At 37.6% G+C, this 27,634-nt stretch overlaps 1 protein-coding gene across 5 annotated transcripts in view; it reads right to left on the bottom strand.

Annotated features, from left to right (window-relative positions):
* Positions 1–1,665: 1,665 nt before the first annotated feature.
* The window catches only part of PALLD (palladin, cytoskeletal associated protein), a 436,926-nt gene continuing 410,957 nt past the window's right edge, over positions 1,666–27,634 (bottom strand). For 3 of the 5 annotated variants that reach the window (XM_025384604.1, XM_025384607.1, XM_025384608.1), the window contains 7 exons: positions 26,206–26,355; positions 16,419–16,513; positions 14,093–14,225; positions 8,392–8,599; positions 5,615–5,780; positions 4,973–5,106; positions 1,666–3,827 (listed from right to left, as the gene is read on the bottom strand). In XM_025384604.1, coding sequence (XP_025240389.1) covers positions 3,655–3,827; positions 4,973–5,106; positions 5,615–5,780; positions 8,392–8,599; positions 14,093–14,225; positions 16,419–16,513; positions 26,206–26,355 — 1,059 coding nt within the window. In that variant the 3' untranslated portion in view covers positions 1,666–3,654. Of the gene's footprint in view, positions 3,828–4,772; positions 4,819–4,972; positions 5,107–5,614; positions 5,781–8,391; positions 8,600–14,092; positions 14,226–16,418; positions 16,514–26,205; positions 26,356–27,634 lie in introns of all 5 variants that reach the window. The other 2 variants (XM_025384605.1, XM_025384606.1) reach the window with 1 other exon arrangement.

The following is a 27,634-nucleotide window of genomic DNA, read 5'->3' as shown; positions in this document are numbered from 1 at the left end:
GAATTTAGATGGATTTTAAGATATTTCAATATTTGTAATATAATTGCTACCAGGACAGTCCCAGGTATTTTATATTGTTGTGTTTTGTTGCCTACATTCATAATTGAGGGAAATTCTAAATTTCAACTAGGGGGTAATTTTTTTTCCATCCAAGTTCACAAATTTTAACCATCCGTGTAATTTTGTTGGATGTGTGCACATTTTGTAATTGAAATTTTAGTTTTCAACTAAACGAAAATAATAGCTGAAATTTATTGAGCTCTTACTGTGTGCCAGGTACCATGTCAAAATTATCATCCCATATAATCTTCACAGCAGCACAGAGAGAGGGGTGCTGTTTTAATCTCCATTTTCCAAATAAGGAAACGGAGGCTTGGGGAGGTAAAGTAACTGCTTATGGGTCACACATGATCAAAATAGCTAGGATTCAAATCCTGGCTGGCCAACTGCAATACTCAAGTTCCTTACCACCATAATATAGAAGTTGTATTTCTGTAATTTAAAGGAGTCCAACTAAATTTACAGTAGGATGATACAGTAGATTCTAGCTATAATCCAAGGGGATTGTCATGTTACATGTTACACGTTCATAAAAGGGAAAATCAAGGACAAATTCAGCATTAAAATATATAATGAATCTTGTAAACTACATAGCAAGTCATGGGGTACAGAAGACAATGTGAAATACACAATTTAGTCTAATTCAAATGTATTCAAATGTATCCTCAAAGCTCCATTATATTGCTTATGTAAAAGATAAAATATTTTTACCTTATGGAGGCTGTGAATTACATAAGTGACCAGCTTTCTCTTTCCCGTAGTAGGAAAGCCTAGGCCCAAATATATTTTCCATCTTTTGTAACTATGTAGATATTAATGCTATATGTATATATGAATATGGGTGTGTGTGTAATCTCATTCCTTGTTCCATTTATACTTATTTTCTTCCTTTTTCCCCTCACTTTTAATTTATATCATCTTGCTGTATTTTATGTATCCTTGTATGTCATGGCACTCATGTATTTACATGCATACCTACAGTACACTGCTGTGGCAGGCAGAATTCTAAGATGGTCCCCAATATCCCCATCTGGTGTGTACAAACCTTCTCTCAGTTATCCAATCAAATGGCAATCTAGCTGCTGCTTTGAAGGAATTTGCAGATGTAATTAAGGTTCCCCAAGTCAGGTGACTTTAAGAAAGGGAGATGATCTGGATGGGCCTGACATAATTTAAAAGGGACTGGGCCTTTGACACAAGAGAAGGTGTGAGAGGGATCTGAGATGAAGGAGATTCTCACTACTAACCCTGAAGATGGAGTGGGCTACATGGCAAGGAATACAGATGGCCTTTAGGAGCTGAGAACAGCTCCTGGCTGAGGGACTAAATGAGACGTTTCTTCTACATTTGCACAGAGCTATCACAACCACTTGAATTTCGAAGAGGATCTTGAGCTCCAGATGAGAATACAGTCCAGCTGATACAATGACTTTAGCTTTATAAGATCCTGAACAGAGAACCCAGCTACATCCTGCCTGAACTTGATTTACAGAACTGTGAGTAATAAATGAGTGATGCTGAAGCCTCAAACATCAAAGTTTATGCTAATTGTTATGGCAGCAATAGAAAACTAAAACTGAATATTTTGCTTCACAAAACTGCAACTATTATTTGTCAAGTATTTATTGATGTTAAATCCACATTACACCAGCACAACAATCCAAAGTAGTATGATAGTACTTTTTTTTTTATATATAAATACAATATAAAGGTGGCAAAATAATGCTAGTTAATCCCAAACCCAGCAAATCAGCAAAAAAAGTCACATTCAGAACAATTTGGCAAGTAAGACATAAGTCATAATTCTACAATAGAGATAGGTCCATGAGAGACTGTGTATGGTATCTTAAATTCCATATTAGCAATGCATTGAAGTGTGGTTAAAGAAACTTGAACCACACTGCATAGAACATCTGCCACCCGGTGCTCAAGCCTATTACTCACTTAAACCTTGGTTGGTTGGTGTTCTTACAAAGAAGTAGAAAGCTGTACATGTGAAACAGTAATATGAAATACATGTGGTGGTACACAGATATAAAATTACTTTAAAAAATACTACGTATGAATTGAGTGAGCTAAGAGAGGCCACTTATTATAAATAATGAAAGATACATGTGTTTTGCGTAAGGAATACAGTGTTTTCATAGCAAAGTACCATTAAAGCTTCATATTTTATACTACTAGGTCAACTTATTTTTTCTCCTTTTAAAATTTATTGGTTCCGACTTAAAACCATCAAGTCTGGTCAGAATCAACTCAGTCTAGCTGATGCAAAATCATATGCATTCAAAAAGCAGTCTTTACCGAGATACCTTTATAAACCTTGGAATCCAGCACCTTCTTAAGGCAGTTTCATGGCAGCAGGGAAGTGAACTAATAATTTTCATTCATCACATCTTGGTGCCTTCGAAAAAATACTTTATGGCACAAACCTGTTTTTGTCTCTCCTTATGTCTCCACTTCCTTCAAGTAGACTAGATCCTACAGGCAATCTCTCACTTATGCCACCATGCAGTCTCAATCCATTTTCAACTTGCTCTACATACCTAAAATCTTCCACTACTACACAAACTTCAGACACACTGCAATCTCCACAGCATATGTGCTCCACACTTCCAGCTGGCCCTAGGTTCCTTGACTTGTGAATGGCAGTGCTTTTTTCACTTATGTTTGAAGAAAACCAAAGAAAAGCCTGGCCTTATGCTACCTCTCCTGCGCCTTTCATTTTATCTAAATGAACACACTATAATTGTGCTGGTTGCATTTTCCTTCATTCTCCTTCCTACTCCTTCCAAACCTCTGATTCCTCCAAATACTATGTATGTCTTGGTCATTTGGGTCGTTTGGATGCTTTTTGTGGAATGAACTGTAATATATTTCTGCTTTATTCAGAGCACTTTATATTATTTATATTTAAATTAGCCTTTTAATATGGTTTGTAAATAAGTTTCCTACCAAGGTAGCATGAAAACACAACACATAAAGAAAAAAAAAAGTTAAGAACTAAGGTATTAACCTTGTTAGAAAACTCTTTTGATATTAATAAAATTTAAGGCAAGTAGTTCCTTCCTTATGATTTAATATAAAAACATTTGCAAAGACAAGGCATTTACTTGGATTTCTTTGTCATTTCTTCTTTTTTCATCCTTACATATTGCACTTGGTTCACTTATCTGTCTGAATACACTGTGCTTCAGAATCATTGTAGTATTGTTTGTGGTACAACTGCCTCATTAAACATTTCACACTATCAGGCTACACAGCACCTATATCTTGTGTTTAAAGGCACTTGTAGATAATACAAATTGTAGTTACCTGTGAATAATTGATTTCCTTTAGTATTTTGGCATTTTAGATCACTTTAACCAAAGCAATTCCAAAGTTTTAAACTGACAGTAAATGTGAATTTTCTGTGCAATGTGTATGTTTATATTAGCATTATCTACTTGGTAAGAAAAATATTATTTTGGTGGTTTTTTTTTTTAATTTCTTATAGTCAAAGGTATGTTTCTGCCTTTTACATAATGTGACAAAGGAATATGTTGGTCAAGGCAATGGCTGTTTCAGTGTTTCAGCTTTAACAAGAATGCCGGATTACAGGTCCTCACTTTCTACCAAGGCAGTATTCAGTGTCAGGTGAGATGGGTTGGCTTCAGGTTGGAACGCTGCTTTGATGTCTAGTCCCTGGTCCGAAAGTGCTGCATAGCGACTGGCTGAGGGCCGCACTTTTTTTGGCTTGGTGCTCTGTGACTGCTGATGCCACTGGGCTACAAAGAAAAAGAGTAAATAAAGATTTTTAATTAAGATATACTTGGAGAGCCTTTAGATATTTCAAAAAAATACAGAATGTCTAGATATATGCCAGGCACATACTCTGTGAAAACTGAACACATCCATGGTAGAAACATGGAAAATTTAGGAACACTGTTGCATTTTATTCAAATGTTGCAGATTTACTGTCTATACAGGGTAGTGGGAATAAAGCAGCTAGATTACAGAGGTCAAGAGTAGTTTATCTTTTTTTTTTTTTTAAGTAAACACTGCAGCACAGGGAATCCTTTGGAATAGCTGATAAGCTTCCTAATTCTTATCCCCCCCTCCTTTTAAAAAATATTTTTTCTTCAATAATTATAGCACTTAGGAATTCTGCTGGATGTGGATGCTTTAACACTAATCAATCAACTGAAAGGAATTGTACAGTAGGGAAGGTTGAGGCCACACATTTTTTGATGACCCTCACCAAAGTTATTTCAAGAAGAGGCAAAATCTGAAATAAATTCTTAATTTTTTCTAGTTTTTTTTTTTTATGTCAATGGATCACATAATGTTTATTGTACTAGACTGTAAATTCAATAGGAAAAATTTAAAATTTAGGATGCATATACACAAATATACATATACAAACACAAGTCTACTGCTGGCTGCTTAAGATATATTAATGAGAAAAGCACTAAGCCACAAAAGTACACATTCCAGGATCAATGGAACACACGTTTAGAGTGCATTAGGACACTGCAATAGAATATAGGAAGAAGTGTTAAAAGGCAGTCATTTGCAGAACACAGTAACAAGAACATGTGAAAAACATGGTTATGCCTTTGCCTACTGTTAACTCCTAAGGATGCTTGAGTAATGAAGCCACAACTAACTAGCCAACGTAAGAGAAATCAACATGCATATTTTGCTAATAATTCAAAGTTCCTGAATGATACTTGGGTATTTGTTTTCCTGGTGTGGTTCGCTATTAATGTCGAGAAACTATAAATAGAAAGAGAGAGAGCAATATGAATTTTTGACAAAACACAATAGTTGTTTATAAGATTATAAAGAGTAATGTGATTTGCTGTCTAGATGTCTAATTTTTCATAATTTAATGAGTAAATGCAATGAAATGAGATGAAGTGGCACTCACTGTAAACGTCCAGCCTGGCAGTACAGGACACAATCCCTGCTTCATTCTTGGCTGACACAGTGTACCACCCAGCATCTTCTTTTGTGGCTCCCTGAATGAGCAGGCAGATGTAGCCATGGTTGTCCTGGTGCATGCTGGAGAAAAGGATAAAGTCATTAGGGTTCTAAATTTTAAAAAAATGGCTTTGGACATGAAGCATCATTTTTAATTAGATCATTAGAAACAGAATTGTGCAAGTAGCTGATAATAGGGTCATACTTATTCTGTAGAGACTACTAGCCCCATTAAAGTTAATGGGAGAAAGAACAGACGTCAAGAGTTGAATACCTCTGTGTACTTAATTCCTAGTTGAAGATCTGCCTTTACAAAAACCACTGAATAGTCTTTTACCACTAAAGCAAATGAATTCATCTTTTCTTTTAGACACAAAGATAAACACTTTTAAGAAATCACCATTAGATCAAATACCATTATAGCTTCCTTCTAAAAGCTTAATCCTACATTGGGTAAAGCATGGTTGTTGTCTTTGATTTCATCGACAGCATGGCTTTTACACAGATTTCCATGCTATATAAAATGTATCTTTTGATACATAAGTAGGACTGAACAGTTATGGATCAGGTTCTCATTGTGCATTCTTACCTCACTCGGTCAGTGCTGTGAGTGAGTGATTCATTTTCTTTCTTCCAAAATATCTGAGGTGGTGGCACTCCCAATACACGACATTCCAGCCGTACTGGGTACCCATCAGCAACTCCTGTGTTTTGGAGCTTCTCAATAAACACAGGGGGTTTGTGTGCTTCTTTAGCTAAGAAAACATGAGATGAATTCTCTATCAATGATATACAAAAGGAGCACTAGAAAGAATTCAGAAGCCTTTTGGAATATTGCTTGAATAGATCTTTTATGATACCATTTTTTACTCCAGGTGGTAAGATGCTAGTCCCCTCTCCAAATTATTCTTTTACCAAGCAAAGGTTTGTATACTTCATTCCGCTCATTTATTTCCTCAATTAATTCAAGTCTGATAGGCTCACACTGTCCACTGACCATCTGCTCCACAGAATGCCTGTCTGACGTGCTGTGGGAGACTCCTAAGTCATTGCTAGCATCTGTGATGGCTTCACTACTAATTATGTTACCGATCATTCACAGCCTCAACCAACTACTGCCACCTAGTGGTGCTGAGGACAAGTAGTTCCAGGAATTTGACCACTTAGATTCCCTCACTGCCATTTGTGATCTTTGCCATGAAGATTCTGAATATTTGTAACTCTTAAGTGAGACATGCCATAGAATTTAAAGGGGGCAATTTAAAGGGGAGGCATCTTTATCTAAATTTGGCAGCTTTAAATAGTTACCTGTAAACTAGGAATGTATATCCTATAAATTACAAATTCCAATTTGTATTCTTTGAAGGAGGCTATAAAAAAGCTTTATTATAACCTTGAAGGAAGGAACCCATTAAAGAAAAAGACAACTTTAGTACTTATTCTGAAAAAATCAGGGACTGATTGTTAATAACACTCTGAATATTACCATCCAATGGGAAATTGTTTTCTTCGATCAACTGTAGTAGTGGTGGAAACTACTTCAGAGGATGAATAAGGTTTACTTATTTTCTTTTGAACTGCCAACAATGAATTTGAGAATGCATTCCTTTTCCACCACTACTCCCTCACCTGGAATGACAGACATATCATAGCAAAGCAGCTAGGAAAGAACTCAAAGAGGATGAAAATTCTACCTGAATTTTTCAAACGCTTAAGACTTTCCAACACCATAAGTTAGTTAGAAGGTTGGATTTTTATTGAATTTTACATGGTTGTCCATCCTAGGCTATTCTGGGAGAAGTAGGAACAGAAGCTCACTTTGTATTCTTTCTGGGGCTCCAGTTTTGCAAAGAACATAAAATGTATAAGTCTTACTGTCGTAGCAACTCATCAGTAAGAATAACATCTACCACTTTGGAGCATTGCTATGCAGGGTACTAGTTATGTAGAGCTTCATACACATTTTTATGATTTAATCCTTAGGAAAACACTGTGAGGCATTATATTCACATTTTATATATGGAGAAACTAAGTCACAGAGATATCTATTTGCCAAGTGTCACACAACTAGTAAAATAGACAAGAGCCGGGACTGGATCAGATCTGACCTCAAGTACCATCTGGTTAGATCTGACCCCAAGTACCATCTGGTCAGATCTGACTGGATCAGATCTGACCCCCATGTACCATCTTCTGACTTCTGTGATGGTACATCACCATCTTCTGACAGGAGTGCTAACTGACGCATACTGAGATATCTATGTGTCTTTTGGACCCTGAGTCTGTGTCCTAAAGGACAAATATGATCAAAAGGCATATTTAACAGCAGAAAAATGAAATTTTAGTTTGAGGTTAGAGGAATGAAATCAATCATAGCATGTAAGAATATAGAGCACTTTGTACAAAACTTGAAAGCATGGCTAACCTGTAGCACCACAGCCCACATATTTACCACATTTTTATGTGAAAACATCTTGGTGCCATTATCAGAATCATAATCCAAGAGTTTTATCAAGACCTCCTGGGTTTTATTCTCACTGCTGCTTTATTTCTTGAAAGAGCTCAGTGACTTAGTTATGTTTAGAAGAGCACTAGGAATCAACAGATTGTGTTAAATCCAATCATCAGCTTACTAAGTGGGACCCTGGTAAAAGTCAGAGAAGATTTGCTGTGATTATCTCATAAGGCTGATGTGAGGGCCAACTGATACATAACGTACATGAAGCACTTTGCATAAAGAGGTATAAGAAATCAATGTTTTGTTATGTTCTTTCTTAAAAGAGATCAGGTAATCAGAATCTTTACTTACACCTAACTCTTAAGGATGGTATAAAAACCTTTCCATAAATGTGTTTTCCTTTTAGGCTTCTCAAAGCATAAGACTTCATGTAACAACACTTTTACAGAATAATCAGTGAAAAAGCAAATGTGAGTGTAGTTTGACAATGACTTTGAGGGTAGATGACAATGTTGTTTTAAAAACTAGGAGTGTATGTGTGTATATATATACATATATATGTGTGTGTATATATATATAAGCAAATTATTTGGTTCTTGGATTCCATACTGCTGTTACTATTTCTCTGTGTAACACTGAGGGCCACTGCACACACAGGAGGTCGAATGACCCAAAAGAGCTAATGAAATCTTTTTCTCTCTTTGCCAGGTTAGTGGGAGAAATGAAAGATTTCTGTTTCTGTTTTGCTAGGCCTTATAACCATGTCCTCATTGGCTATTTTGATGATACAATCTACTTTTTCAATACTTTGATGTATTTTCCATATTGGTTAGTAATGTAGAATTAGTTTACATTTGTAAGTCTGATGTTCATTCTGTCAGAGAGCAAGGATTCACAGATGAGCCTACCAGCAACCACAAGCTCCAGGCTGAATGAGTTCTGTCCTGCTCGGTTGGTGGCTATACATGTGTAGATGCCGGCATCACGTGACGTGACTGGCTCTATGATCAGAGAGTGCACCCCGTTCTCACGCACCAGCATCTTGTGAGCACTGTCAGGGCGTATGGGCTTGCCATCCAGTTGCCAGCTTAGATCTGGGGTTGGTAACCCACTGACCTAAATCATAAAAGAAATACATGTAAATTTTTGTATTAAAACAGAGTGAAATCACTGATAGCGAAGAGATCAGCGTAAATTCCTCCTTCAGTAGCACAAGAGATGGCTTTTTTTTTTTTTTTTTTGACAGAGTTTCACTCTTGTTGCCCAGGCTGGAGTGCAATGGCACAATCTCAGCTCACTGCAGCCTCCACCTCTCGGGTTCAAGCGATTCTCCTGTCTCAGCCTCCTGAGTAGCTGGGATTACAGGTGCCTGCCACTACGCCAGGCTAATTTTTTGTATTTTTAGTGGAGACAGGGTTTCACCATGTTGGCCAGGCTAGTCTTGAACTCCTCAACTCAGGTGATCCGCCTGCCTCAGCCTCCCAAAGTGCTAGGATTACAGGCATGAGCCACTGCACCCAGCCAAGAGATGGCTTTTACTATCAGCTCATGTTACTCTTCTGCTTAAAACTTTTCAGTGGCTTCCTGAGCACTCACCAGCTTACATCTAAACAATTCTTACACAGCAGCCTAGAGATGACTGAGATGGGATTTAAAAAATTATGGTAATTGTCTTACCTTGCCCAGGGCTATAGAGATTAATGGGATGATGTCAGCACCAGGCTCTGGGCTTTTTTGAAAAAAGATGTTCAACAATAACAAATACTCAGCTGGCATTTATACACAGTACTGTAAAGCTTCTCATCAAGGAGTAGCCGTAGTTATGGAGAATGCATTCGTCAGCACGTAGGGCTGCTATTATTATTTTATAATCCTTGAAACTGAGTAACAAGAGCAATACGAAATTATCCAGAAAGCCATCTCAACAAATTACCATCACAATGGAAACATCATAAAATCTTGAGGCCTTGACAGCTGTGTTGACCAGAGATCAGATAAAAGCACATTTAATTGCTAATAACATGTTGTGCTGCAAAGGGTCAGGATGGTTGCCATCTGCCAGCTTTTTAGTTTTGCCCTTGATTTTGAATGGAAGAAATGCACTGTTAAGGAAGGCCTTTTTACCCCCTGCCCCCAGCTTTACTAGTAGGAAGTTATATACAAAAATATGTCACTTAGACTGCAAAACAGTTCTTCTGAAGAACCAGCTTTGTCAGAATCAGCCAGAGGACTCACAAATTCCATTCCTGCTACGTGATACTCACTGATATTACCTGCAGGATGCCTCCCACCACACATGTAGCAAAGGGCTACGGCATTTAAAGTAAACTTAAATGACTGGTTAAAAGGATGAAGAGGTTTTGGAAACAAACAGCAGTAGTTAGGCAGCTTGGCTTCTGAGATGCTTAGGCTCTGTGTTCTCCCATCTATCCACTTGCTGTCCCCAGCTCTCCATATACAGTGCTTGACCTGTTTGGAGGTCATCAGAAGTGGTGTGGAGGAAGAGGGAGTGGACACCTTTGATCAGGCTCCTTATTCCCACATCTAGAAACGAAGCGGCACTGCTTGTTCCTACTTTACCAGGTTAGATCCTAGATAAGCCATCTACTGACTGAAGCCACAGTATGTTTAGTAGGAGAGATGTCCAAAGCACGGGTACTGTCAAACCACGTGATTCACAGTGAACCTACCCAGTGGATAGTTATTCATGCTGGGGCAAAGAGAATGCCCCTTCTACCTTTTTTCTAACCCATTCTCCTGGCTAAGTAAAGACAGCATGATCTCAGGAGCTGAAGGTCCCCACCGGCAGGTCACAATGTAACTAGATCTCTACTCTTAGGGCACATGGACATAGTGGGAAGAGAAGAGCATGCTTGTTGCTATAGGAGTGGAATTAGTTATTTTCCCGAAAATTGAGTACCAGTCAAGGATAATCAGTGTCTAGGAATGTTCCTCAGGGGCTAAAAGGGGAGGGAGCTTTTTGGAGGAAAAGCAAACCGCTGCTTTAGCGTTTGGTGTTTGGCTTATCTTCAGGACTTTTTCCCCTTTCAAAGCTTTAAATACACTTTGTTTTTTTCTTCCTGATCTATCTGTACATGTGGCAAGATTTTTCACTTTTTTTTTAAAAATAGAGTCTCGCTCCGTCGCCCAGGCTGGAATGCAGTGGGCACAATCTCAGCTCACTGCAACCTCCGCCTCCCGGGTTCAAGCAATTCTCTTGCCTCAGCCTCCTGAGTAGCTGGGATTACAGGCACCTGCCACCATGCCTGGCTGATTTTTTTGTATTTTGGTAGAGATGGAGTTTCACCATGTTGGCCAGGCTGGTCTCGGACTCCTGACCTCAGGTGATCCACCTGCCTCGGCCTCCCAAAGTGTTCGGATTACAGGCGTGAGCCACTGTGCCCGGCCAATTTTTCACATTTTCTTTATCCAGGTCAGATCATCATAGTGAAATAAATAAGCAGTTTACTTTTTGTTTCCAATATTCTTTTAATGGCAGGAGTTTTAAGGACAGTTATGTGCCAGTCCCGTGAAAGACAGTACTATTATTTCTTTCTTAAATATGATTAAAAATAGAAATAACAGTATGGTGAATGTCTATATACCCATCATTTAGTCACTCTTATTTTTTATATTTTAAAATAAATCTCAGATTTCATATACTATTACCCCCATATAGCTCAGTATGCATTTCTAAAAACAAGACTTTTCTTATATCATCACAATTCCATTTTATACATAAAATTAATAATTCCTTGGTATAATCTCATGATCTATTTAAAATAAAATTCTCCTGGTTAACACAAAACATCATTTTACAAGTGGTCTGTATGAATTTTTAAAAGTATTTTTTAATTGATAAAAATTATATATAATTATGCACATACTTTGAAATATGTATGTGCTGTGAAATAGCTAAATTGAGCTTATTAACATATGTATGACTTCACATGTTTTTTTGTGGTAAGAACACTCAAAATCTACTTTTAGCAATTTTCAAGTATACAGTACGTTGTTATTAACTATAGCCACCATGTTGTACGACGGATCTCTTGAACTTATTCCTGTCTAAAACTGAAATTTGATATGCTTTGGCTAACATTTCCCCAACTCTCCCTCTCCCCGTCCAGCCCCTAGTAATCACCATTCTATTCTCTGCTATGAGTTCAACTTTTTTAGATTACACATGTAAGTGAGATCCTGTAGTATTTGTCTTTCTGTGCCTGGCCTATTTCACTTAACATTATGTCCTCCAGGTTCATCCATGTTGTCACAATGACAGGATTATAATTTTCCACTGTGTGTCTATGTATGTATATATATCTCGTATTTTCTTTATTCATTCATCTGTTGACACTTAGGTTGATCCCACAGCCTGGCTATTATGAATAGTGCTGCAATGAACATGGGAATGTAGATATTGCTACTAATATCCTTTTTTTTTTTTTGAGACAGGGAGTCTTGTTCTGTTGCCCAGGTTGGAGTGCAGTGACACGATCTCAGCCCAGTGCAACCTCTGCCTCCCAGGTTCAAGTGATTCCCCTGCCTCAGCCTCCTGAGTAGCTGGGACTGCAGATGCGTGCCACCACACCTAGCTACTTTTTGTATTTTTAGTAGAGATGGGGTTTCACCATGTTGTTCAGGCTGGCCTCAAACTCTTGACCTCAAGTTATTCACCTGCCTCAGCCTCCCAAAGTGCTGGGATTACAGGTGTGCACCATGACACACGGCCTCTGATTTCATTTTCCTTGGATATATAAGCACTAGTAGAATTAACTGAATCATATGGTAGCTCTACTGTATAATTCTTAATTATAGACCAAAAATGAAGTAAATACACACTCATATATATATATATAGACTGAAACCCAATTTGTGTATTTATACTGTAAAAAATGATCCTGAGAAAGAAAATATTTTTGTTATATTTATTCTTTTTATACATTGCTACAATCCCAGATTTACTTTCTGAAGAAACAATGCCCAAATCCTCTAAGCAGCTTATATTTGTGTTCTGATATCCCATAGAAACCAGCAGAGGGAGCCCAAATAACTTTTTAAAACCTTATCCATATTTAAGAGTTAAACTAAATTTAAGATCAGTAAATAGTGGGGCAAAAAAGAAATCAAACAAAAAATTTTAGAGCAGTGTTTCTTAAACATTTTTTCCCTAGACTCCTTTGAGAAATGGATGAAAATTATCTTACACACATAATTTTGTAGGTAATTTCAGAGTTCAAACACCTAATGAAGCCTGCCCACCCAAGGACTGTGGGTTAAAAAGCCTTGCTGTAGGCCGGGTGCAGTGGCTCATGCCTGTAATCCCAGCACTTTGGAAGGCCGAGGCGGGTGGATCACGAGGTCAGGAGTTTGAGACCAGCCTGGCCGACATGGTGAAACCCCGTCTGTACTAAAGATACAAAAAATCAGCCGGTTGTGGTGGCGCGCACCTGTAATTCTAGCTACTCAGGAGGCTGAGGCAGGAGAATCACACTTGAACCCGGGAGGTGGAGGTTGCAGTGAGCCGAGATCACGCCACTGCACTCTAGCCTGGGCGACAGAGGGAGACTCTGTCTCAAAAAAACAAAAAGCTCTGCTGTAAAACAGATGAAAGAAAGATGTCACCCTCACCTCTCTTAGAATTAGAAAATGGGGGCTGGGCACAGTGGCTCACACCTGTAATCCCAGCACTTTGGGAGGGAGGCTGAGGTGGGCAGATCATGAAGTCAGGAGTTTGAGACCAGCCTGACCAACATGGTGAAACCCTGTCTCTACTAAAAATACAAAAATTAGCTGGGCGTGGCGGCGCATGCCTGTAATCCCAGCTACTCAGGAGGCTGAGGCAGGAGACCCGGGAGGTGGAGGTTGCAGTGAGCCAAGATTACACCACTGCAGTCCAGCCTGGGTGACAGAGCAAGACTCCATCTCAAAAAAAAAAAAAAAAAGAAGAATTAGAAAATGGGAAGAATAAAAGTCAGAGTAGATATATGGATACAAAATTTGTATGAAAAAAGAATGAAGACATGGTAGATTTATCATATTTATTATTTCAACATTTAAAGGGATAAATAAAACTCCTGATGACTTTCTAGAGTATGTCATGTAGGGTTCTGAGTAAAGAACATATTTAATTTAGATTTAAAAGTAAAGAATCATAGTAAACAATATATAAATATCCAGCATATTTCACTTTCTCCCCCTTAAGCTAGAATCATTTTATTTTTTGAGACAGGGTCTTGCTCTGTCAGCCAGGCTGGAATTCAGTGGTTCGATCACAGCTCACTGCAGCCTTCAGCTCCCAGGCTCAAGCAGTCCTTCCAACTCAGCCTCCCAAGTAGATGGGACTATAGGCACATGCCACCATGCCTGGCTAACTTTTGTATTTTTGGTAGAGATGGGTTTCTGCATATTACCCAGGCTGGTCTTGAACTTCTGGGATCAAGCGATCTACCCGACTTTGGCCTCTAAAGTGCTGGGATTAAAGGTGTGAGCCACTGTGCCCAGCCCTCATTGTATACTTTATGTAATTTCCCCAAAAGGAACTATAGAGAAATGGCAAGTGAGAGAGAAGTGAGGCAACAGAATATGCAAGCAATAACAAAATCTTACTTTGCAGTCCATTCTGCAGAGTTTTCCTTCTTGAACAGTCAGATCTCCAGGAGCCTGCAAGAAGTGAGGTCTGAAGAATCGCTCCTGAATTGGTTCATTTTCGTCTCCACTGTCCCTTGATCTAGAACGAGGCCTTGAAACAAGAAAGATGACATACAGAAATACAGATAGTAGTTATTTATAGACTTTTAGTCATCTGTTTTCTTAAAATACATGGGTTAATAATATGATTTCCTTATCTGATCCCTATATCTACGATTTACACATAAAAAATCAGAAAAGCAAAATCTTAATTTGGAAGTTTACTATAAATTTAATTATCTGCCAATTGCAGGGTACTATAAATCATAAAAGGGGAAATGAAAAAAAATGGGGTATTATATATTAACATTTTTCCTAAATGTTTTTAAACCTTTATGAAAAGTAGCATTATTGCTCATTTATTACCAAATCTTTTTCAACAGAAGTTACTAGAACTTTCCACTGTGATTTTCAAATTTGTAGGAAATTAAAAGTTCTGATGATCCTATAAAATTCAATATATTTTTAATTAAAATTCCTTTTTATATTAAGCAGGAAAACAAATTACATTTTTAGGCAAGTTTTCTTTTGCATTAGTTATCCCTATGCCTAGAGGCATTATTTTTTGCTTTAAAAAATGAGATTGTACAAATCTCCCAGATTCTGTGCATCTCTGTCATTTTTAAAGGTTGCCAGAGAAACCTTTAAGAGGAATACAGTTGAAAGTAATTGCAGGGAAGACTTAAAAGATGTTGAATACAAATTCTGTCTGTAGTCACTATAAGAAAAGTTTAAAAACACTTCACTAGGCCGGGCGCAGTGGCTCAAGCCTGTAATCCCAGCACTTTGGGAGGCCGAGGCGGGTGGATCACAAGGTCAGGAGATCGAGACTATCCTGGCTAACATGGTGAAACCCCGTCTCTACTAAAAAAAAATACAAAAACCTAGCCGGGAGCGGTAGCGTGCGCCTGTAATCCCAGCTACTCGGGAGGCTGAGGCGGGAGAATGGCGTGAACCCGGGGGGCGGAGCTTGCAGTGAGCCAAGATCGCGCCACTGCACTCCAGCCTGGGAGACACAGTGAGACTCCGTCTCAAAAAAAAAACAAACAAACAAACAAACAAAAAAACACTTCACTAGGAAAAGCAAGAGTGGAACAAATGAAAGAAGTATACTAGGCTAATAATTATTAGCTTTTTAATATAGTTTACCCTTCTCCAAGTATAGATCTAATTCATGAGAAAAAGCTTTCCAGGACCCACTGATATATGGAAAGGCTTAAATGTGTTGTGGACAACAAGAAAAGCAAAGAGAATAACGCAAGACAATGGACTGAATACTGTATATGCGGTGTTTATACTCAAAGATACAGGCTAGCATCCTGTGAACAGGCATTGCCATGATGAAGTTAATCTGCACATGCTCTGGTGCCAGAACTGTCTTCCAAATGTTGAACAAAAGTCTTTGTGGATCCAGTCACACCAAGGAGGTGTAGACACACCACTTGTTTGATGCTTACTCAGTTTTCCTGCCTACTCTCTGAGCTAACTATGTATTCTCTTCACTAAAGGCGTTCGCACCTATGGCCTGTAATTTAGAGTCAGGACTATTTGAGAATATTCTGTCTGTAAAATATCTAAACAGGCCAAGTTGACAGTATGGTTGACTTACTGTATTTTTTTCTTTAAGTGCAAATTTGTTACTAAGAAGTAATATCCTTTCTCTATCCCTGCCTACCATTGTTCCATCAGTGTCCTTGCATAGACTCAGAACTACCAGGAATGGAAAGCATCTCTATTGCTAGCAGATATCTGAGTACTTAAAATGTGACAAATCTTACCTACAAGATTTGTAGTCTAATGGTCTTATGTTTTGAACTAAGTGACTGAAAAATGAACATTAATAAATGAGCTGATTTTAAGAAACCTAGTGGCAATAGCTTTTAATGGTCAACTCACACAGCTGTTGGTTAGAGAAGTTTGGTTTCCAACATTTGTGTACCATTTAGTAGTATTTTCATATGCCATTTAAAAGTGCTGATTCTTGATTTATTTGTCTATAGAATATGTCTGTTTAACAAACTAATAGTATATCTGAATGGGCTTAGCACACATCAGCAAATGTTTGTTCCTATTCCCTTTCTGCATTGCAAAGGAGAATAATCAAGGAGCCACACACTTCAGGTTTGTATTCATATTCTGTCTTCCAATTATGTTTACTTTTGTGGTTATATGATTCTAATAGTACTAAAGTTATAGTAATAAATAAAACAATAGCGACACTTATGGGAAGGAACATGTTAAATACCTTCTGACATGAGGATGGCCTGAGGGAGACCGGGGACTTCGACCTCTTTGGTTGACAGCCTGTACCATTAGCCGTCCAGTACAACTGATGCGGCCCTATAGAAATATCAGGAAATAAATGATTTGTTATTTAAAACTATTAACCACTAAGCACTATCATGCCTACTATCCTATTCCCTGTAAGACATTATTTCATAACAAATCAGTGTGCCATGTTAGTAATCGCTCTAACCCTTTTCAGAAAAACACTTTCCCTGTGAGTTCAGTGCCTCAGTAAAACTATTTTTACCTGAAGAACTTGAAGGTGACAAGGTCTTTTTTGGAAATCTTAAGTAAGCTTTACTGTTTTATCTAGGATGGTATTTAAAATGACAACCTTTGATTAATTGTAACCAGCAAAGGTCTCCATAACACACGACGCTGAATTGTAAAATATAGCAGGACATCAGTCTCTTGTGAAGATTTCATTTTCATGGTCATCTACCAGCTGTAGCCAATTCTGAAATCAAACCTAGATGATTTCAGTTTTTTTTAGTAATATACTAATTATAGTAATATACTAATATATAGTATATAGTAATATACAAATTAAATGTTAGTGGCTAGCCGGGCGCAGTGGCTCATGCCTGTTATTCCAGCACTTTGAGGCGGGTGGATCATGAGGTCAGGAGTTCGAGATCAGCCTGGCCAATATGGTGAAACCCCGTCTCTACTAAATAAATACAAAAATTAGCTGGGCGTGGTGGTACACACCTGTAATCCCAGCTACTTGGGAGGCTGAGGCAGAAGAATTGATTGAACCCGGGAGGCGGAGGTTGCAGTGAGCTGAGATGGTGCCACTGCACTCCAGCCTGGGTGACAGAGCGAGACTCCGTCTCAAAAAAAAAAGTTACTGGCATCCCTTTCTCAAACCATATATTAAAATGAGCATGATAATGATAAAATGAGTGTTATGTAAGAAGTATGCGTGGGATGATAAGGAGAGCTTCATGAGTAAATAAAGCCATATTCTCATGAAATGAAAATATTTGAGATTTAAAAACCAGAAGCAGTTAAATACCTAAAATATGTGGGTCATATGATAAGGGCCTATGTAATAATAAAAAAAACCTATATTTTATCTCTTAAATTTGTCAATTGAAATTTTGATGGGGTGGTGGGGTCGGGGAGATAGCCAGAAGTTGGTTAATGGATACAAAATTACAGCTACATAGGAGGAATCAGTTTTAGTGTTTCACAGCACTGTAGGATGACAACAATTTATTGTGTATTTTCATATAGCTGGAAGAGTGGATTTTGAGTGCTTCCAACATAAATGATAAATGAGGTGACAGATATGCTAATTACCATGATTTGAGCATTACACATTTTGTACATGCTTTGAAATATCACACTGTACCTCATAAATATGTATAATCATTATGTCAATTAAAAATAATAAAAGCAAAAAAAGAGATTGATAAATGCTGTCATATGTGAACAGACAAGTGATACTCAGGGCACCCAGATGACATGGATAAGCCACACGTTGTTACTTTGGTTTTTGTTTCAGCTCCTTCTCTTAATTTTTTTTTTTCACTGTTACCAGCACAGTAGCAAAAGAGATGATTTTTCTCCTTCACTCTCTCAGAAGAATGAGAAGATGTGCTTCTAAATTTTGATGACTGCCAAAGGTAACAGCAAGAGAGGAAAAACAAGAAGCAGATATACCATCAATGATTAGGCTTAGTGAATTCTAGGTCAGAGTTGATGAGAAACTTACAGTCAGAATAAAATTCTTCCATTGGCTCTCAGTTTCATTGCAAGCTGCCTATAGAGACAGGTAACAGAAGCTGCAGTGTTCTGTGTGTTTTGAAGAACTGCTTTCCAACTGTGAGTAGACTGGAGTGAGGGTCAGGGTGAGGGCACTCATGGAGGGAATGCAGAGAAAAAAACCCATAGTAGGATTCAGTGAAGGGCAGGACTCTAACTAGGGGGGAGGTCTCTGCAGATCTCCTAAAACCTGGACTTCTTTAGGGCTACCACCACCCAGAAAAGGCAAAGACATAGGAATGTAATACAGACAGGAGAAGAATGAGGAATTACGAAAAAGAGGTCATCACAAAGAAACAAACATGACTAGTTTTATACCACTACATATGTGACTCCCTCTGGCACTCACGGTGTTTGCTATTGAGGTCACAGTTAAAACACTGTGTTTCCTGAAAATTTCCAAGGAGACATGAAGTCTAACATTATGAAGGAGAATTATTTCTAACTCAGATTAACTGTATCTGAAGCACAGGCCACTTGATACAGATTCTCTCATGCTAAACTCTTGGCAAACATTTGAGATTCCCTAAACTAGCTTGAAATCTAAAAATTAATTTCATCCAACTTCTCCAGATCTGTACTTATTATAGAAAATCTAGATATAACTTGCTTGGAAGACCCCCATCATGAACTACCCAGCTGATGCATCATACAAGATAACAAATGGACACATAAAATTAATGATTCTTTTTGGAGGTTGAGGACAAGGAAGTATGTGTATTGTTTTACACAAATAGCTTCAATCGTACTGATACGGGATATGGCTTATTATGTACTTTGCGGCTTCCATGATGAAATGCTTATAATTTGGATATATCCCTTCCTTGTGACATGAAGCCCAGAAGATCCACAGTAAGTTAAAATGAACTAATTATTTATGCAGTTAGAAAAAGATATAATGTAAGTTAAATTCAGACTTAACCTTGAATTTGGACAAGGAGGTATGGGTTGTTACAAACAGTCAAACAAACCCATCCCACTAATCTGGATTTGAGTTTTGACTTTTCATAAAACTTTGAGCAAATCACTGAATTTGTTCAAGCCTTTGTTTCTTCTTCTGTACAAATAGGGATGCTACATATATCTCTCACAAGGATGTTTTAAGGGTTAAATGATGTAACCTAAATGCTTTTATAAATGTCAAATGATATGTGACATCATAAATTATCATTATTAAATTCCTCATAGCTGGTACTGTGTTACCATGGGTCTGAGACATTATGCATGGACATGCATCAAGATGGTTTTTAGGAGCCCCAGCAGCTTAGTGGACCCCGGTAAGAATTTCCATGTGAATATACTTTATGTGAGGTATATGCTTACCTCCTTTTAAAACTCCTTCATATTTAACCAATATCTCCCCTGCCACTTAGTACTCTTAATCCTGGAATGGGCCTCAAATACCTTCGTATGGCACTCAGTGGCTCTGGAATCAGTCTAAGTTTGTAAACCAGTTCTGCTGTCCCTTACAGGCGAGTGACTTTAGGTAGGTAACTTAATCTTTCTAAGTTTCCTTCTCTGTAAAATAGGACTGTATAGTTAATACCTAATGGGTTTTTATGAAGATTAAAGGCATTAATACTTGTAAAGCACCTGGCAGCATTGTGTTTTGCATGAAGCCAGTGCTCAAAATGTTAAATTACTGTAGCACTCACTATGGATATAATTATAATAACCAGTTTTGAGGCATCCTTTAGAATTGTTTATGTAATGGGATTTTATTTTTCTTGGTATTAGAATGTAATTTACTCCAAAGGAAAAACAAAATACCTTTGGCATAGGAGGCAGACTATGTGGGAAGCAGATTAACCTTTTTAACTTCTGCTGGTGCTTGAAAGGTGCTAAGCACAATCATACTGAAATGTGCTTGTTAGTGTGATGGCTGCATTTGATGTGGAGGAGGAAATATGCCCTATTCAACTCTAAACAGATCCTTGATATGCTTAGCCTGCCTCTTCCTCCCCTCTCCAAAAACAAACAAACAAACAAAACAGGTTGGCATACTACTCTGGAAAGGTCACACATTTCTACACTGTTTTCAAGGTTTTCGCTGCTACTGCTTAAAACCATATATACAAATATTGCCACAGAATATTTCCTTAACTTCCCAAATTTAAGAAAAAGGAATAGTTACCATTTGTAATCTTTCTATTCTGATACCAGCCTTCACTTCTGAACATAAAAGGGGAAGGTGTGGTCTTCGGGAGGCAGAATTATTAGTTTGATTTATATAGTGTTATTGGCTAAATATATTACTAACCAATACGTAACCAGGAGCATTTAGAGAGCATCCGAACTACGAAGTTGTATAATTTTGTCGTTTTTGTTTGGGAAAGAAAAAAAAACCAGGGTTCAGTGAAGCTTTTTTAAAAAGATGTCTTCAATGTGCATAATAGAAAGTTCAGGTTTTTAAGTCTGAACATACTGTTTTTGACAAAGATCATACAGAATTAGCAATAAGTGATTTTAATAATAATAATATGCCTATAACCCTGGTAATCATAGTAGGCTCTGATGCACATTAATGCTGTTGCATTTGCTTTTATTAATTTTCTCATTTCTATCTGCTTTACTATTAACGTAAGAATAATGGAAGGGAATGTTTAAAGTGAAGCTTGAAATGAGCCAGGAAGCCTTATAATGCTAAATAAAACAAAACACAAGCAACAAACTAACATTTTATATTTAACTCAGTTGTGTGTTACTTTTCTATTCCAAACAAATCCACAGAGTTTAAAACTTACATTACAAATAAGTTTGAATTTTTAAAGTGATTCTGTATTAAACACCCAGATTGTAAACATTATTTCATACCTTGTGCAAGGCCAATTATTTATGCAATATGGAAATAACATTTATATTTCATAGTTTATGAAATTTAACTTGTGGCACACAGGTCTTCATAAAAGCTTGCCACTTGTATACATCATGCAGTTTGAGGAAACATCAAACTGCAGAATACCCATTCCAAAATCCAAGTGCGATACAAAGTAACTTAGCAACACAACAAAACAAAGTAAAACATTCGTGTTTAGATGTAGTTGTTCTTAAAGATAGGATTAGAGTCTAAAATAAACTGTATTTGTGATCCTCATTTTGGCATTCTGTTTGGTGTAACTGCACAATCACTCATTATTTTGCTAAACTATGGGATTGCGTTGGTCTCTTCTGAATTGCTTGAGCTACACACATCAAGTGTGACATACAGCCCAGTATATGTTTGTGTGTTCTATCCCAAGTAGAATTTGGATGCAGTCAACAATATCTAACGTTTTTCTTATTCCCAAAAGATTAACCCAGGTGGAAAAATATCATATTCTATAAATATTCTGCTGAACTTGAATATTTTCCTCCCTCCTTGGTTCTCACTCTTCTCTTGGCTGCTTGCTGTAATTATTTTCCACTGCTCAGGAGAGCTCTACCGTCTGTGTTTCATTACTGAACTAATTTTTCCACTCTACTCTTCCTCTTTTCCTTGGTCATTTTACATCATCTGGGCTACAGTATACTAGAAAACATACATGTATTCTCCCTTTCAAACTTAAATACTTTTTTTTTCTAAACCCAAATAGCTTTAACATTTCAAAATTTAAGGTAACTAAAGGGCATTAAGGAAGTAAGGAGTCAACTTCAGTTTTGTCAACTACACTTTATGCTTTTGGGATTACTATATCTTGAAAGATTTAGCGATTTTGAATTTTTTTTTTACCACCTTTTATGACATGACTATTTCAACTCATGTCTTAATTCATAAATTACAAGAACAAAATGTTTTAATATATGGTAATAGATGTTGTAAAGTTGAGATTCTAACAGTGTTAAACATTTCCAGAATGGCATCCCTATAGCAACAAATGGTAACTTTAACCAAGAGTTAGGTAGAAAAATGGTCTGTCACTGGTCATGGTTTAAATGCCACTTTGTTTTTCTAATGGGTAGTAAAGTTCACTCCAATTTTTAAGTGATGACTCACAGAACTTCTATCTGCCATATTTGGACATACCAGTTACTAAAGACCCCAAGACAGAAAAGAGGGGTTTTACTCTTGGAATTAAAATCAACCAGGCAACATGCTCAGAAACTTGGAACAAATACTACTACTGCGAAGTGCCATAAATATCGAAATTCTCTCACAACAATTTCAATGGGACATACACATCTACACACTGAGGCCTAGACTCAGACTCACTTCATGAGTTTCCCTTCCTTTTGCCTGTCTTGGGTTATTTAGGTAAAGAAGATTCTTAGCCCTTCCCCTTAATTAAGATGTTGGGAGTGTCAACTGATCTTTGGAGTCGGTTGGAATACTTAATAGGTAGTGTTAGGAACTGGTCTGGTTACTGTGATGCGCGGGTTCTTTGAATCTTTGCTTTTTTGCTCCTTTTGATAGACCCAGAGTAGTTATTTTACCTTTGGCTGAAATCACAGGTTGGATAGGATATTCTGTTAGGAGGGCTGGTCTAGTCCACTTCTCATTGCTTTGTCTTCTCTCCAAAGGGTAGAGCAAAGAACCAGAGAGGGTTAACCATGGGGCTCAGCCTGGGATTTGTAAAGCAGTGAATTACTGGGGCCTGGAATGAGGGCAGTGATCACTCTCTTTTGGGGCTTCTCTTGGCCCTGCCTGAGGGTGCTGAGAGCAGAGAGCAGCTTCCCAGCTTCATGTGTGGCTGATGTCAGCTGTGCTATGGGTGTGGCCGTCCTCTAGCTCACAGCTCCTCCACCCAAGCCCACAGCTGTGGCAGTTGTGGCACAGCCACATCTGCTGCCTAAGTTCTTTCCCATGGGGGTGATAAAATGGAAAAGCCAGGAGGTCAGAAGACCACACACCAACAACATACTGGGTAGAAATTCCATCCCAAATTGACTTGCTTACTTTCTGACAGTACTGTGGGAACGGAGTACCTAGACACGGAACTGATCCTTTACTGATCTGGTTCCACAGGCTTCTGTTGTAGGCCTGTTGCTTTAAGATGGGGTAGTTACTGTCTCTGAATGAAAATAATGACAATAAGTAGCATTTACTGAAACTATACTATGTGCCAGGTAAACTGAATGCTTTTTACATGTACTATTTAAATCTGTATTACTATTATTCGCATTTTACGAAGGAGGAAACAGGCAGAGAAGTTAAGTGACTTGCTAAGGTCACACAGGTAGTGAGTGGAAGAGCTAGAATTCCAGCTCAGATCCGCCTGATGCCAAAGTTCATGCTCGTAACCCCTGCACTGCACGGCCTGTCGGCCTCATCCTAGGTTTTTTGGTATCATCAGTGTTGCCCTACAATCTTGGCGTGTGTAGTACCATTTCTGTTTTATTTCCTTCCTTTCCTTTTTTCCCTATGTTTACAAGGTTTTCTTTTTTTTTTTGGGCATTATATATTGGGCTTTGGGTAAGATCACATTTATTTTCTAAAAGTTTATTTTTGGCTAATGGCAGTGCTTTGGGAGGCTGAGGTGGGAGGACTGCTTGAGCCCAAGACTTCTAAGTTGCAGTGAGCCATGATCATGCCACTGTACTCCAGCCTGGGTGACTGAGGAAGAAGACCTTGTCTCTATGTAAATAAATAAAAATTTATTTTTTATTCTAATTGACAAATTATAGTTGTATATATTTGTGGGGTACAATGTGATGTTATATGTATGTAATATGGAATGATCCAAGGGAGATCTTCAGCAGCTCACCTTCATCTAGTGACTTCATAATAATTTGTCAAGAGAGTTTAAATGATTGGAGACTACTGACTCCCGAGGCTGGCCTGCTGTCTTAAACTCTGCACACTGCCATTGGCCACTTAGTCAGTCCTTCCCCACTGAGAACTTTTCCACATGTAAAAATGCATTACTATAATTTGAGGAAGACACTAAGCAGACTCACAATTGCAGTTTTACGTTTATATTCTTTTGTTCTATAAAACGACTTATTCCAATAACAGTTTATAACATGCTAAGAAAAATGCCTTGAAATTAATAGCAGGGTCCCAGTGTTGGAAATACTTAAGGACTACAGATAATTCCATCCCATAATATATCCCAGCCTTTCTAGGGCAAAAGAGGAATAAACGACCCAACACGAAGAAAAATTTTGGATTTTGTCAGTTTTCCACCATTTTCTTCAACAGGCAAAAAACTAAACTAAAAGCTAGAATTTGTTAATGTCAAGGAAATGCACTGAAAATATACTAAGGAAAAAAGAGGCCAAGGCAGGTTGATCACCTGAGGTGAAATCCCGTCTCTACTAAAAATATAAAAAATTAGCTGGGTGTGGTGCTGCTGAGGCAGAAGAATTGCTTGAACCCAGGAGGTGGAGATTGCAGTTAGCCGAGATCACACCACTGCACTCCAGCCTGGGCAACAGAGCAAGAGTCCGTCTCAAAAAAAATAAAAAAAAAGCAAGTTCCACTTTTGTTTCTTCATATATATCAAATATCAACACAAACATTAAAATGCAACTTCATAATAGTGATTTAGACTTTTTCAGGGTGATGGTCATGTGTTCATTGATTAAAAAGTTTAGAACTTCAAGAATGTGCATTAATATAGAAGCTTTTCATTAACAGTGAAGAGTTTGCTGTGGTCTATCACAACCTGATTAGCTGGATAATTTGTTTTCATTCTGATCTTAATATTATTGCAGAAAAATATATTTATATGACCATGGAATATCAGAATATAATAAACTTTGAACAAACTTTATTTATTTGAAACAGAGTCTCACTCTGTCACCCAGGCTGGAGTGCAGTGGCATGATCTCACCTCACTGAAACCTCTGCATCCCAGGTTCAAGTGATTCTCGTGCCTCGTGTAGCTTGGATTACAGGTGCATACCACCACACCTGGCTAATTTTTGTATTTTTAGTAGAGACAGGGCTTTACTTATGTTGGCCAGGCTGGTCTCAAACTCCTGGGCTGAAGCAATCCACCTGTCTCAGCCTCCCAAAGTGCTGGGATTACAGGTGTGAGCCACTGCACCCGGGCCAGAAACTTTAATTAAAAGTTTGTAGCATCATTAAAATTATTTACATAGTTTCTAATGCTAAATATTTTCTTCAAAAGAAATAATATAGAATGATATAAATAGATCAGAGAGTCTAAAAAGATGACTTCTAGAGAAAACTGTTCGTTTTACCATGCCTTTTTTTCCTTTTTAAAAGTGTATTATTTATACAACTTTTACAGACTTAGTAAAACTACCTGTCATACATTGAGCTCTTAAGGTACAAAATAACTTCTTACTCATTTTTGTATCCCCTATATCCAGCATAGTGACTAAAATGTGTAACATAATAAAAAAGAATTTGCAGGCTTGAACTGGCAACACGATACCTGCAGCCTCCTATTAAATTCTAAGAGGGCAACTGATTTTTTGACCCTAAGTTAAAGGCAAATACAAGAGAAAACATTTTGATGAAAACTGATAAACCTGAATGCTAACAAAATTATCATTTGTCTACATTTGCACATTAAATCCCACTGATGTTTCTTTTAAAATATTTTACTTTGTTGAGTTTTTCTTATACAACCTATGTATGCCACTCACTCTCTTTTTCTCCTTTATTTTCTTCATGTAATTTTATATTATTTATATAAAGTAATATAACTTCATGTAAATTTATATTATTTATGTATTTGTTAATTGCTTTTTTTTTTTTTTTAAACCATAGGACTTTCTCCAGTCTACCACGCAACCCCATCACCCACATAGAAAGTGTGTACATATTAGACCCTTAATATTTGTGGAAGGAATGAACATCTGCACCATAATCATTCCTATAGAACAACATCTGATGGAATAAATAAATATTCATGAAACAAAGAATTCTTCTATCCTCTGAAACCAAGATGGATGCAGAATTTGGAAAAATAGTTTCATAAATCAAAGAAACTTCTTAACTTCACCTTTTAAATAGTTCCTTTGTCCAATCAAATGCCTGTAAGCACTAGACACAGAACTGAGCCCAGAATTATACCCTTCTTTACCTGAGGGTTTGCAGCCATAATTGTATAATTCCCATCGTCATCTAGGGTGGAGGCTGTGGTATAGAGGGAGCAGGTCCCATCGAGATCTCTTTGAATGGTGTAGTGATCACTCTTTGGAGAGATCTGCTTCCCATCTTTAAACCAGTAGATCTGGGAATAGAAACAAAGATTAAAGATTAAGAGTTTGTGTATTCCTACTCTATTTGGAGAACTGAAAGCAGTAACAGTGTGGTTTGCAGAGCTGATCTGAGTTTTCATGTTAAAACGTTAAACCAAATACCTGAATAAGAAACTGATTTTTCAGTGAAAAAAAGCAGGTAAAAATTTAAATTCTATTGGAGTTTTTAAATTATATACCTTCCTTTTGTTTTTAAAAATGTGGCACTTACATTCATATATTATTTATATGAAGGGATATATTGAATTTTGGCAATGATTATTTCTATGAAGTGGCATTACAGGCCGTTTTTCTTTTTGCTTCTTTCTTTTTTCAAATGTACCAGCAATTAAAATGTATTGTTTATAAAATAAAAGTAAAAAGGTTGTTTTGGAGAACAAAAGCAGACCCCAAACTCTAACCATTTCACTGAATTGTGTTTGACAAATAAAAGAGGTTGGTAGGGAGGGAGGTAATAACTAAGGGTTGGTGATGGGTGGAACACTATTGCTTCATTTCTGGGCCAGTAAGCATATGAACAAAGGTTAAATGTCACCTATCCCCATTATGTTAAAGAAAACACAGTAGTATTGAAAAGTATAATAATTTTCAGATATATAACTTCGGTTAAAAAATTAAATGTGGGCCAGGTATAGTGGCTCATGCCTACCTATAATCCCAGCACTTTGGGAGGCTGAGGAGCATTGCTCAAACCCAGGAATTCAAGACCAGCCTGGGCAACATAGTAAGACCCTGTCTCTACAAAAAATTAAAAAAAAAATAATCTAGGTGTGGTGGTGCATGCCTATAGTCTTAGTTATTTGGGAGGCTGAGTCAGGAGGATTGTTTGAGCCCAGGAGGTTAAGGCTGCAGTGAGCTGTGATCATGCCACTGCACTCCAGCCTAGGTTACTGAGGCCCTGTCTCAAAAGAAAAAAATGTGAAAAATAAAAGTAAATTTTGACTAAATACAATATTTTAAAGTAGTCCAAAGGTCCTCCTTCCTTCCCTCACTTTTAAACAAAACCAATTGTCCATGGATGTCTGAGTTCTGAGGTTTTGTTTTGTTTTGGAGACAGGGCGCCCCAGGCTGGAGTGCGAAGTGCAGTGGTGCAATCCTGGCTCACTGTAACCTCCGCTTCCCAGGTTCAAACAATTCTCATGCCTCAGCCTCCAGAGTGGCTGGGATTACAGGTGTGAGCCACCATGCCTGGCTAAGTTCATTATTATTTTTGATTTAGTGGAACAACACAGTTGAAAGATAGGCTCATCA

This window comes from Theropithecus gelada, chromosome 5, assembly GCF_003255815.1.
Source record: "Theropithecus gelada isolate Dixy chromosome 5, Tgel_1.0, whole genome shotgun sequence".
NCBI lineage: Eukaryota > Metazoa > Chordata > Mammalia > Primates > Cercopithecidae > Theropithecus > Theropithecus gelada.
Note: the sequence above shows the minus strand (reverse complement) of the source record. Positions and strands in the feature narration are given on the sequence as shown.